Raw genomic sequence first — 12,658 nt, 5'->3', positions numbered from 1 at the left:
CAAATGATTGCATTATTATGAAGAGAAGAAAGTGGGTTGACAAAAATTTTATGGTAGGCCATATCAGCAGAAAACTTATTGTACATGTTTATACAAAGATAAGGATTTTGTAACGATTAAAGATTAGTTGTTGTTTGTGTGAACTATTTCCTTAGTTTGTATTGCACAGTTTGTGAAGAATCCATTGTATTGTCAACTTTTTGGGCATTTACTTGTGTGCTATCATTTACATTGCACTTTTATTTCTCATTACACCTTTCACTTGCAAAGGGAGCTGTGGTTTTGGTGCTTTACACATGAGACCTTGAAATTGGATGCAAGCAGATGTGGCATTTATTTGTCTGTGCTTGACACTACCTCACTAACATGGGAAATGGCGATCAAGTATGAAAAAACTTGGACATGGAAAAATTAGAATAGTCTATTGGATTGGTTTAGTTAGTGAAGTAGAATAGTATTAACAGTTTTTAGGTTTTTGATAAATGGGCTTGCTAAGAAGAATAATAACATATTTTTGTAGTATCATTGATTTTGCTCCTACTGAATTGATGTTTTCATTTACTGGGTGTGATTTCACCTATGAAAGATGTGAATATTTTTAGAATATTGTTTACACATTTTTCAAGTATTAACTTAAGTATAATAGCTCTGCAAAATGTGGATGCAGAGTTAAAACCTAATGGTAAAGGAAAATATCAAATGTTTTGTTAGTTGTGTACATTTATATTTTATTTGTTTCCATTTGCATTTTCCTACTGTAGTAAGGTTGCATCAGGAACAGATGTCTGGACCTTAGATGTAAAATTCACAGTGGGTTACTTTTTTGTTTTACATTTAGGAAGTGATGATACAGGAAGGGAGGATTCTAAACTCCCACACTCCCATTCCCACATAATTGCCTTTTGTGACATGCAAGTGATATGCAAAAGGAATGCAAAGAAAAAGGAATTCATACAGCGGAGACCATCGAGTCCTTTTTAAGGCTGTTTTTGATTGTAGAAGATACCAGAAACTCACAGATCAGTGTGCTAAAAGTTGGAAGGCAAACAGATAATTCAAAGATAATAACCTGCAAGTTGTCATTGTGTCTAAGGAGGCACAAATGATGTAAGTCGTGGACTTGAAGTAAAGTATTTATCAAGTCTATTCTTAAGTATATCTTTCAACTACTTTAATTGGCAAATCATTTCATATATTAACAATCCTGTTGAAGAAGAAGAGCTTTGCCTCATTCGATGTATAACATTTCCCCATGAATATGTAACCATTACTATGAGTAAAATCAGATGAATCAAAGTATATTAGGTCAAGGTTATCAAACCATTGGTTGATTTTGATTACTTCCAATAGATCACTTCTTAAGCTTCTCTTGTAAGCCAAATTGATTCAAGTCGTTTGATCTGCTTTCTTAGGATTTGTTTCTCAGTCTAGGAGTCATTTTGCTTGCTTGTTGTTGTGCACCCTCTATTTTGTCTGTCTTTCTTTGGTAAGGTGACCAGAACAGAACAGTATCAAGATGTGGACAAACCAGTTAATTGTAGAGTGTAATGATGATTTCTCTGGACTTAATTTGAAGGCCCTTCCTCTGAATCCAAGAATTTTGTTCGTTCTTTTCACCTCTTCTGTGCACTGCTTACTTGGTTTTATGTCGCCATAGATTATTATGCCCATTCTTCATTTATCCTTTGCAATTCAACAGATTTCATACTGTGGTTTGCCTTTTCGTTTTTACTTCTTATAAATTAATGCTGCTGTACCCTTTCTAGACTATCCCCTAGGTTAAAAACCTCTGACATTGTGGTCATTCATCATTCAGTAGGTATTACTTTCATGCACATTGCAAGATAGTAGCTGTATTAGGACAGTTACCACAAAACATGATTTGATGATATTTGGCAGCCTTGGGTTGCTTTAGGCAGTTACAAAAGAATGTGATAATTTACACATTTCGCTTTATACTGCAGTATGATATGGGCTGCTTTTTAGATAGAAATGTTTGTTTGCCAGTAACACACAGAAGGCATCATCTGTTTTGTTGTTTTATAGAAGCTTGGAACCTGTGCATGATGTCACATTATGTTAGCCATATCTTTTGTAGGATGATTTTATTGATGGAATCCAAAATAGATGCTAGGTTCAAAGGCTTCTGCATATTTTGATTTCAGTAATAGTGACGTTTATTGTAATTTTGTACAGTGGTGCAGTTTTTATACATATGTTTCCTTAGCCCTTAAATCATAAAATTTTTTTCTCAGCGATTGGTTTCAGGTAAGAGTGTTCATTATTTTCGTACAAATTTTTTTGTAATTTGTAAAACAGTTGCTGTGTGACAACTGATGCATTTACAGTATGACTTCTATGTCATTGATTCATGAAATTAGGGCCTTGAAAATGTGTTATCTTTGCTTTATTAATGTTATTTTAGTTTATCAAATGCTTTTTTTTTTTTTTTTTTTTTTTTGAAGAGATGAAAATTCTCTGAATATAAATATATTGTAGGTTTAAGTTTGGCTGCTCCTCATTTTTGCATTTTCCTGTGCCCAACATTGTGAAAGCCTTTTTGTGCTTCCTGTATATATGAACATCATGTGTGATTTATTGATTATATGATTATTGTTCCTTTTTGTTGTTGATCATACAACTGACTAGTATGATAGGAACTATCTTGTCAATCTTGGAGTTGCAAGATGCATGTAAAAATGAGCATTTTATATTAATTCATTAGATAAAGTGAAAATAAATGATGGACACATTTTTTTGTATTTTGTTCACAGGGGTTTCCTGCAGTTTAATATAATAGAAATTTTGATTTATATTGTTATATATGTGTGTAAGGTTCATGAAGATTGAAAAGTTTTTAAGAAACTGGAAGCCCCTGTTGTTGGCATTGAGTAAACAAATGAATGTTTTATAAGCTTTGTCCTCAGATGTGGAGTAGTAACTGTTTGCCCCATTTCTGACAGCCTGAGGGTGTGATGAGTTTGAGTAATGGCCTCATAAATAAAGAGGTTCCCAGGCCTACTAAGGTGGTGGTATGTTGGTGTCAGCTGCTCTCCTGCTCTCCCTACTGTACTCATGGTCATTTAGTTACTGCTGTTCCCTTGTGTGCATGATCTTAAAATGTGCTCACTGTGGAGACATGTTTTTTTTTAAAGCCTGTTGAATATCCTGCTAAACAAGTTTTTGCTTCAGTTTTTAATTATGACCCAACCTCTGTATAAATATTGCATCCCATGCTTACTGTATCAGTTGTTGCTTCTGAGTAGAATAATTAGAATGATGTATTGTGAACTGCTTCTTGCTAGGGGCCTGATGTTATTATTCTGATATGACTGTTTTCACATCAGTAGATCACTGCTTTTTGTTTCTTCCCTATTGTAGGGATATTGGAAAATACCTGTCAGTTGGAAATGCCAATCTATGAGTATGTGTCTTTCGATTATATGGTTCTTGCATTTAAAAGACTTTGATTATATGGCTCTTTGTGTTTAGAAGACATTATGTACCTTACTCTTCGGTTTTTGTCCATCTCCACTCCTTGATATGATGAATTTTCCATAATAAGAGTCACTGATCATCATATTGTCAACCAATGGAGTGTTAACAGCAAGGACTTTTGCTTTAACTGCATTCACATTGCATCCATACTTTATTTTATTTGTATCATTTACCATTTTTCCCCACAAACGACACTTTTCTCTTATCCATGTCTTTTCTCTCATGTTTCCTTTATGTATACAGTATTGGATACCCCCAGGTCTGAAATAGTAATTGTGTTTCTGTTTTGCTCTGACTCTTACTGTTCAGGAAAATGGCTCTTCCAGATTTTTCTGCAAGTAATGTCTTAGGAAAAGATCTTACACACCCACATACATAGGTTTCTTCTTCTTATGTATTTTCTCACTATCTTTCCACCTTATCTCTATTGTCCACTTTAGTCTTGTCTTCATCTCTATCATGTATCCATTCTTCATCTTTTTAGCAGTGAACTTTTCTAGATGATGTTACCATGTCAAAATTCATCATTGATTGTATGATCCATTCCTGTAGTCTTCATCTTCACCTCAGATCCTCATTTCTAACTTTTTCCATCTTATTGCCTCCACTTAAGTACATCAGAAAACTCCAGCTTGACAGCTTGCATATTTCTTATTTTCTCTGATAGATGCTAACATTTCACTTCCATACATCAACATTGTTTAGTTTTTCATCAACAGATAAATCTGAAGAACACAATAGATCAGGCATGGGTGTCCAGGAGACTGCCTATGTTTCTTGGTTGGTCCATTGCAAGGCTCTGGTTAACATCTTAGGGAAATGAACATTTACCACTGTACAAATTGATACATTTAGTGATCATCATAGAACTTTAAGTGTCTTCTTCTATTGATGATCTTTTCAAAAAAATAACCTTGTGTCTGCAAGTATGCTTCTATTAGCAGGCTTCTCCATATTTCTCATGACTTCCTCAGAATTCAAGCCACTTGCTCACTTTTCATTACTTTTCAGCTTTCAGCATCCAATCCACCATTTTCAGTAAAAGTACCCACAGACATACGATATCTTAATTCTCATGTCGTTGCCTCATTTCGTAAAGCCTCTACAAACTTTCAGTCTCACTTATACTAAGAAATGATTAGACATTCCACCAGCTTCTCCTCTTAGCACATTTACATCCAGAAGTCTCTCTTTACCATACATATCAGTTAGTACATAATATGATAATGGCCACATTATTAGCCCCATTCACCCATGTAATCTTATATATGCCATTTTTAAACCAGATATTCCCTATCATCACTCCTATTTCAGCTCATAACTCCACAAGCTGTTGAATTTTATTCACATCAATGGGTACCACATGCCCCCGAATTATACCATGTCTGTCAGATCACCCACTCATGCATTCAAAGGACCCTTCACAATTACTTGATTCCTTGCATCAAAATTGCTTACACTCTTACTCAGCTCCTTTCAGACTCTCACATCTTATCCTAGTTTCTCTTGTTGCAGTTGCATAAATGTTGATAAGCATCCACCTCTTGTAATCCACTTTCATTTTCACCCCTTCATATTGAGGCTCATGTTTAAACTTACACAAATTCCCAAAATAACATCTTCAGCATAATTACCCCCTTCTTTGCTCTCACCCTCACACTATCACCCTACTTTACTTTTTGTACATACCTCTACCCTTATGCTTAGTTTCACTCGGAGCTAGAATATCCAGGTTCCTCTCCCCAAATGTACTACCTGTCTCTCCCTTCTTATGTTGATATTCATGCATTAGTCAGACATCCCAGCCTGAGTCTTTGAGGTGGATGAGCACTCATCACGTGGCCTCTTCATCTTTCTGTCTATCTGTCTGTCTCTGATGCCTGTTCCAGGGGTGGCCACAGCAGCAAAGTCTCCTAAACTTGTGAAATCCAATGCTACTTCATAGCCTTTAGTACTTCACTCTTAACAGGCACCTGGTAAAGGGCAACTCAGGTGCAGTGTTCGTAGAGGCTCTTGCCAAATGCTCCTACAGACTACCTCTACCTAATGTTCCAGCCTCCTACTTCTGCATAATGCTCTTGCCTAAATGTTCCTACCAACTTCTATCTATTGCTCATCTTTATCTCTTCCTGCTTTTAGAAATATGAATACAATGAGGAGAGTGTTTCCACCCATCTGTTCGGCTTGAAATTGTCTTTAAACTGTCAACTCCTTTTTTTCCTTAAAATTCTCATTCACTCATTTTCTTCCATTTTTTGCATGTTGTCCTTGATTCTGTTTTCCTTATATTTTAGCCTCATTACATAATCTTCCCTCTTCTGATATACCTTTTTTTTATGCCTTTATATATTATATATTTATTTATTTATTTGTTATACATAATCGCTGTTTCCCGCATCAGTGAGGTAGCGCAAGGAAACAGACAAAGAATGGTCCATCCACACATATACACGTATGGTGAGGTGCCTGAGGATTGGCGGAATGCGTGCATAGTGCCATTGTACAAAGGCAAAGGGGATAAGAGTGAGTGCTCAAATTACAGAGGTATAAGTTTGTTGAGTATTCCTGGTAAATTATATGGGAGGGTATTGATTGAGAGGGTGAAGGCATGTACAGAGCATCAGATTGGGGAAGAGCAGTGCGGTTTCAGAAGTGGTAGAGGATGTGTGGATCAGGTGTTTGCTTTGAAGAATGTATGTGAGAAATACTTAGAAAAGCAAATGGATTTGTATGTAGCATTTATGGATCTGGAGAAGGCATATGATAGAGTTGATAGAGATGCTCTGTGGAAGGTATTAAGAATATATGGTGTGGGAGGCAAGTTGTTAGAAGCAGTGAAAAGTTTTTATCGAGGATGTAAGGCATGTGTACGTGTAGGAAGAGAGGAAAGTGATTGGTTCTCAGTGAATGTAGGTTTGCGGCAGGGGTGTGTGATGTCTCCATGGTTGTTTAATTTGTTTATGGATGGGGTTGTTAGGGAGGTAAATGCAAGAGTCCTGGAAAGAGGGGCAAGTATGAAGTCTGTTGGGGATGAGAGAGCTTGGGAAGTGAGTCAGTTGTTGTTCGCTGATGATACAGCGCTGGTGGCTGATTCATGTGAGAAACTGCAGAAGCTGGTGACTGAGTTTGGTAAAGTGTGTGGAAGAAGAAAGTTAAGAGTAAATGTGAATAAGAGCAAGGTTATTAGGTACAGTAGGGTTGAGGGTCAAGTCAATTGGGAGGTGAGTTTGAATGGAGAAAAACTGGAGGAAGTGAAGTGTTTTAGATATCTGGGAGTGGATCTGTCAGCGGATGGAACCATGGAAGCGGAAGTGGATCATAGGGTGGGGGAGGGGGCGAAAATTTTGGGAGCCTTGAAAAATGTGTGGAAGTCGAGAACATTATCTCGGAAAGCAAAAATGGGTATGTTTGAAGGAATAGTGGTTCCAACAATGCTGTATGGTTGCGAGGCGTGGGCTATGGATAGAGTTGTGCGCAGGAGGATGGATGTGCTGGAAATGAGATGTTTGAGGACAATGTGTGGTGTGAGGTGGTTTGATCGAGTAAGTAACGTAAGGGTAAGAGAGATGTGTGGAAATAAAAAGAGCGTGGTTGAGAGAGCAGAAGAGGGTGTTTTGAAATGGTTTGGGCACATGGAGAGAATGAGTGAGGAAAGATTGACCAAGAGGATATATGTGTCGGAGGTGGAGGGAACGAGGAGAAGAGGGAGACCAAATTGGAGGTGGAAAGATCGAGTGAAAAAGATTTTGTGTGATCGGGGCCTGAACATGCAGGAGGGTGAAAGGAGGGCAAGGAATAGAGTGAATTGGAGCGATGTGGTATACAGGGGTTGACGTGCTGTCAGTGGATTGAATCAAGGCATGTGAAGCGTCTGGGGTAAACCATGGAAAGCTGTGTAGGTATGTATATTTGCGTGTGTGGATGTGTGTATGTACATGTGTATGGGGGGGGGGGGGTTGGGCCATTTCTTTCGTCTGTTTCCTTGCGCTACCTCGCAAACGCGGGAGACAGCGACAAAGTATAAAAAAAAAAAAAAAAAAAAAAAAAAAAATTTACATACATATACATATCAACATATACATAGATATACACACACATACACAAACATTACATTCATATGCATGTACATGTACATACATGCTTGCCTTCATCCATTCCTGTCGCTACTCTGCCCCACAGGAAAACAGCATTGCTATCCCCTGCTTCAGCAAGGTAGCGCCAGGAATACAGACAAAAAGACCCCATTCATTCACACTCTCAGACTTTTCCATGGTGTACCCCAGATGTTTCACATGCCCTTGTTCAGTCCATTCTCAGTACATCAACCCCGATATACCACATCATCCCAGTTCACCCTATTTCTTGCAAGCCTCTCACCCTCCTGTATGTTCTGGCCCTGATAGCTCAAAATCTTTTTCACTCCATCCTTCCACCTCCAGTTTGGTTTCCCACTTCTTTTTCCCTCCACCTCTGGCATATGTATCCTTTTTGTCAGCCTTTCCCTCCTCATTCTTTCCATATGTCCAAACCATTTAACACACCCTCTTCTGCTCTCTCAACTACATTCTTTTTCTTACCACACATCTCTCTTACCCTTTCATTACTTACTCAATAAACCACCTCACACCACACATTGTCCTTAAACATTTCGCTTCCAACACATCCACCCTCCTCCGTACAACCCCATCTATAGCCCCTGCCTCGCAACCATATGATAGTGTTGGAACTGCTATTCCTTCAAACATACCCATTTTTGCTCGAGATAACTTTCTTTCCTTCCACTTATTCTTCATTGCTCACAGAACCTTCACCCTCTCCTCCACACTGTGACTCACTTCCACTTCCACGATTCCATCCGCTGCTAAGTCCACTCCCAGATACCTAAGACACTCCACTTCCTCCAATTTTTCTCCATTCAGACTTACATCCCAATTAACTTGTTCCCCAACCCTGCTGAACCTAATATCCTTGCTCTTATTCACATTTACTCTCAACTTTCTCCTTTCACACACTTTTATTATACTTGATCACCTTTTCCTGTGTCAACAAGGTAGTGCCGGAAGACAGACGAAGAGAGACCCATCCTCTCATATACATATGTTTATACATAACGCCCATGCACGCACATATACATACATATACATATCAAGAAATATACATATGTATACATACACATACACAGACATATACATATATACACATGTATATATTCATACTTGCTTGCCTTCGTCCATTCCTGGCACCACCCTGCCCCAGAGGAAACAGCATCTTTACCCCTACTTCAGCGAAGTAGCACCAGGAAAACAGACAAAAAAGGCCACATTTGTTCACACTCAGTCTCCTCTCCACATCCAGGCCCCACAGACACATGTATATGTATGTATATGTGCATTTATGGGCAAGTATGCAGTCTGTTGTGGATGAGAGAGCTTGGGAAGTGAGTCAGTTGTTGTTCGCTGATGATACAGCACTGTTGGCTGATTCGTGTGAGAAACTGCAGAAGCTGGTGACTGAGTTTGGTAAAGTGTGTGAAAGAAGAAAGTTGAGAGTAAATGTGAATAAGAGCAAGGTTATTAGGTACAGTAGGGTTGAGGGACAATTCAATTGGGAGGTAAGTTTAAATGGAGAAAAACTGGAGGAAGTGAAGTGTTTTAGGTATCTGAGAGTGGATTTGGCAGTGGATGGAACCATGGAACTTAAGTGAATCATAGGGTGAGGGAGGGGACGAAAATTCTGGGAGCGTTGAAAAATGTGTGGAAGTTGAGAATGTTATCTTGGAAAGCAAAAATGGGTATGTTTGAAGGAATGGTGGTTCCAACAATGTTATATGGTTGCGAGGCATGGGCTATAGATAGAGTTGTGCAGAGGAGGGTGGATATGCTGGAAATGAGATGTTTGAGGACAATATGTGGTGTGAGGTGGTTTGATCGAGTAAGTAATGAAAGGGTAAGAGAGATGTGTGGTTATAAAAAGAGTGTGGTTGAGAGAGCAGAAGAGGGTGTTTTGAAATGGTTTGGTCACATGGAGAGAATGAGTGAGGAAAGATTGACCAAGAGGATGTATGTGTCAGAGGTGGAGGGAACGAGGAGAAGTGGGAGACCAAATTGGAGGTGGAAAGAGGGAGTGAAAAAGATTTTGAGTGATCGGGGCCTGAACATGCAGGAGGGTGAAAGGCGTTCAAGGAATAGAGTGAATTGGAACGATGTGGTATACCGGGGTTGACATGCTGTCAATGGATTGAACCAGGGCATGTGAAGTGTCTGGGGTAAACCATGGAAAGTTGTGTGGGGCCTGGATGTGGAAAGGGAGCTGTGGTTTCGGTGCATTATTACATGACAGTTAGAGACTGAGTATGAACGAATGGGGCCTTTGTTGTCTTTTCCTAGTGCTACCTTGCACACATGAGGGGGAAGGGGGTTGTTATTCTATGTGTGGCGGGGTGGTGATGGGAATAAATAAAGGCAGACAGTATGAATTATGTACATGTGTATATATGTATATGTCTGTGTGTGTATATATATGTATACATTGAGATGTATAGGTATGTATATTTGCGTGTGTGGACGTGTATGTATATACATGTGTATGTGGGTGGGTTCGGCCATTCTTTTGTCTGTTTCCTTGCGCTACCTCGCTAACACGGGAGCCAGCGACAAAGCAAAATAAATAAGATAAAGATAAATATATATATATGTATACGTTGAGATGTATAGATATGTATATGTGCTGTGTGTGGACGTGTATGTATATACATGTGTATGTGGGTGGGTTGGGCCATTCTTTTGTCTGTTTCCTTGCGCTACCTTGCTAATGCGGGAGACAGCGACAAAGTATAATAAAATGAATAAATATTTAAAATATATATATATATACGTATTAAGTAAGGGGAGTGGGGGAGGCATTGGATGTATTTAGGGAATCAGTGATGGATTGCGCAAAAGATGCTTGTGGCATGAGAAGAGTGGGAGGTGGGTTGATTAGAAAGGGTAGTGAGTGGTGGGATGAAGAAGTAAGATTATTAGTGAAAGAGAAGAGAGAGGTATTTGGATGATTTTTTGCAGGGAAAAAAATGCAATTGAGTGGGAGATGTATAAAAGAAAGGGACAGGAGGTCAAGAGAAAGGTGCAAGCGGTGAAAAAGAGGGCAAATGAGAGTTGGGGTGAGAGAGTATCATTAAATTTTAGGGAGAATAAAAAGATGTTCTGGAAGGAGGTAAATAAAGTGCGTAAGACAAGGGAGCAAATGGGAACTTTAGTGAAGGGCGCAAATGGGGAGGTGATAACAAGTAGTGGTGATGTGAGAAGGAGATGGAGTGAGTATTTTGAAGGTTTGTTGAATGTGTTTGATGATAGAGTGGCAGATATAGGGTGTTTTGGTCGAGGTGGTGTGCAAAGTGAGAGGGTTAGGGAAAATGATTTGGTAAACAGAGAAGAGGTAGTAAAAGCTTTGCAGAAGATGAAAGCCGGCAAGGCAGCAGGTTTGGATGGTATTGCAGTGGAATTTATTAAAAAAGGGGGTGACTGTATTATTGACTGGTTGGTAAGGTTATTTAATGTATGTATGACTCATGGTGAGGTGCCTGAAGATTGGCGGAATGCATGCATAGTGCCTTTGTACAAAGGCAAAGGGGATAAGAGTGAGTGCTCAAATTACAGAGGTATAAGTTTGTTGAGTATTCCTGGTAAATTATATGGGAGGGTATTGATTGAGAGGATGAAGGCATGTACAGAGCATCAGATTGGGGAAGAGCAGTGTGGTTTCAGAAGTGGTAGAGGATGTGTGGATCAGGTGTTTGCTTTGAAGAATGTATGCAAGAAATACTTAGAAAAGCAAATAGATTTGTATGTAGCATTTATGGATCTGGAGAAGGCATATGATAGAGTTGATAGAGATGCTCTGTGGAAGGTATTAAGAATATATGGTGTGGGAGGCAAGTTGTTAGAAGCAGTGAAAAGTTTTTATCGAGGATGTAAGGCATGTGTACGTGTAGGAAGAGAGGAATAGTGATTGATTCTCAGTGAATGTAGGTTTGCGGCAGGGGTGTGTGATGTCGCCATGGTTGTTTAATTTGTTTATGGATGGGGTTGTTAGGGAGGTGAATGCAAGAGTTTTGGAAAGGGGGCAAGTATGAAGTCTGTTGGGGATGAGAGAGCTTGGGAAGTGAGTCAGTTGTTGTTCGCTGATGATACAGCGCTGGTGGCTGATTCATGTGAGAAACTGCAGAAGCTGATGACTGAGTTTGGTAAAGTGTGTGAAAGAAGAAAGTTAAGAGTAAATGTGAATAAGAGCAAGGTAATTAGGTACAGTAGGGTTGAGGGTCAAATCAATTGGGAGGTAAGTTTGAATGGAGAAAAACTGGAGGAAGTAAAGTGTTTTAGATATCTGGGAGTGGATCTGGCAGCGGATGGAACCATGGAAGCGGAAATGGATCATAGGGTGGGGGAGGGGGCAAAAATCCTGGGAGCCTTGAAGAATGTGTGGAAGTCAAGAACATTATATCGGAAAGCAAAAATGGGTATGTTTGAAGGAATAGTGGTTCCAACAATGTTGTATGGTTGCGAGGCATAGAGTTGTGCGCAGGAGGATGGATGTGCTGGAAATGAGATGTTTGGGGACAATGTGTGGTGTGAGGTGGTTTGATCGAGTAAGTAACGTAAGGGTAAGAGAGATGTGTGGAAATAAAAAGAGCGTGGTTGAGAGAGCAGAAGAGGGTGTTTTGAAATGGTTTGGGCACATGGAGAGAATGAGTGAGGAAAGATTGACCAAGAGGATGTATGTGTCGGAGGTGGAGGGAACGAGGAGAAGTGGGAGACCAAATTGGAGGTGGAAAGATGGAGTGAAAAAGATTTTGTGTGATCGAGGCCTGAACATGCAGGAGGGTGAAAGGAGGGCAAGGAATAGAGTGAATTGGATCGATGTGGTATACCGGGGTTGACGTGCTGTCAGTGGATTGAATCAGGGCATGTGAAGCGTCTGGGGTAAACCATGAAGCTGTGTAGGTATGTATATTTGCGTGTGTGGACGTATGTATATACATGTGTATGGGGGTGGGTTGGGCCATTTCTTTCGTCTGTTTCATTGCGCTACCTCGCAAACGCGAGAGACAGCGACAAAGCAAAAAAAAAAAAAAAAATGAGTGGATTGGCCATTCTTCATCTCT

At 39.6% G+C, this 12,658-nt stretch overlaps 1 protein-coding gene across 2 annotated transcripts in view; it reads left to right on the top strand.

The window, feature by feature from the left end:
- dsd (attractin-like protein dsd) overlaps positions 1 to 12,658 on the top strand; it is a 125,478-nt gene that overhangs the window by 62,520 nt on the left and 50,300 nt on the right. Inside the window, exon 12 of one of the 2 annotated variants that reach the window (XM_071692726.1) lies at positions 2,964 to 3,032. The exons of the other annotated variant lie outside the window; for it this stretch is intronic. Within the exon in view, the coding sequence (XP_071548827.1) occupies positions 2,964 to 3,032 (69 nt within the window). The remainder of the gene's footprint in view (positions 1 to 2,963; positions 3,033 to 12,658) is intronic. 2 annotated transcript variants of the gene reach the window in all.

This window comes from Panulirus ornatus, chromosome 4, assembly GCF_036320965.1.
Source record: "Panulirus ornatus isolate Po-2019 chromosome 4, ASM3632096v1, whole genome shotgun sequence".
In the NCBI taxonomy this organism is placed as follows: Eukaryota; Metazoa; Arthropoda; class Malacostraca; order Decapoda; family Palinuridae; genus Panulirus; species Panulirus ornatus.
Note: the sequence above shows the minus strand (reverse complement) of the source record. Positions and strands in the feature narration are given on the sequence as shown.